Source organism: Verticillium alfalfae, genomic scaffold, assembly GCF_000150825.1.
Source record: "Verticillium alfalfae VaMs.102 supercont1.8 genomic scaffold, whole genome shotgun sequence".
Lineage (NCBI taxonomy): Eukaryota > Fungi > Ascomycota > Sordariomycetes > Glomerellales > Plectosphaerellaceae > Verticillium > Verticillium alfalfae.
Genome location: NW_003315031.1, coordinates 1,157,201 through 1,157,723, shown reverse-complemented (window position 1 = coordinate 1,157,723; position 523 = coordinate 1,157,201). Strand labels below are relative to the sequence as shown.

The window sequence follows — 523 nt, the reverse complement described above, 5'->3', positions numbered from 1 at the left end:
ACGGGTCGCCTTGACCTCATTCAGTGGTCGTCATGTGGCGATGGAGCGTAGGGAGTCCGAGACGAAGCGCGGGGCTGTCAAATCATCGCTTCAAAGGAATGGACATTAGTTCTTGATTTCCTTGCGCTTCTAGCGAGGATGCCCTGGGTGGGAACGACCTACTCGACCACGTCTGCCATTGACCTGTTCCTGCTGCATGTAGCCCATGTTCTGCATGCCGTTGAGGTTCTGCATACCGCCCATGTTTCCATTGTAACCGTATCCGCCAGGCATGCCCATGCTCATGCCATAGCCAGGGGCTCCGTAGCCTGGCGCAGGGCCCATGCCGGGGGGGGCCTGAGTCGCAGCCGGCTGGATCGGGCTTCCATTGGGCATGTTTTGGTTCCTGTAGTGGTCCATTGACGGGCTAGGGCTGAAGCCGGCCTGCATGGGAGGAAAGAAGTTGGGAGGGGTGCCACGTTGAAGCATGTTCTGCTGATACTGCATCTGCTGCAGGTTGGCCGTGGTGGTAGGCATCTGGTTG

At 58.5% G+C, this 523-nt stretch overlaps 1 protein-coding gene across 1 annotated transcript; it reads right to left on the bottom strand.

Annotated features, from left to right (window-relative positions):
• Positions 1-129: 129 nt before the first annotated feature.
• VDBG_06775 (predicted protein) lies at positions 130-516 on the bottom strand (the record flags this gene model as incomplete). Its single annotated transcript, XM_003003167.1, has 1 exon — positions 130-516. The coding sequence occupies one exon, from the start codon at positions 514-516 to the stop codon at positions 130-132; it is 387 nt and encodes a 128-aa protein (XP_003003213.1).
• Positions 517-523: the final 7 nt, after the last annotated feature.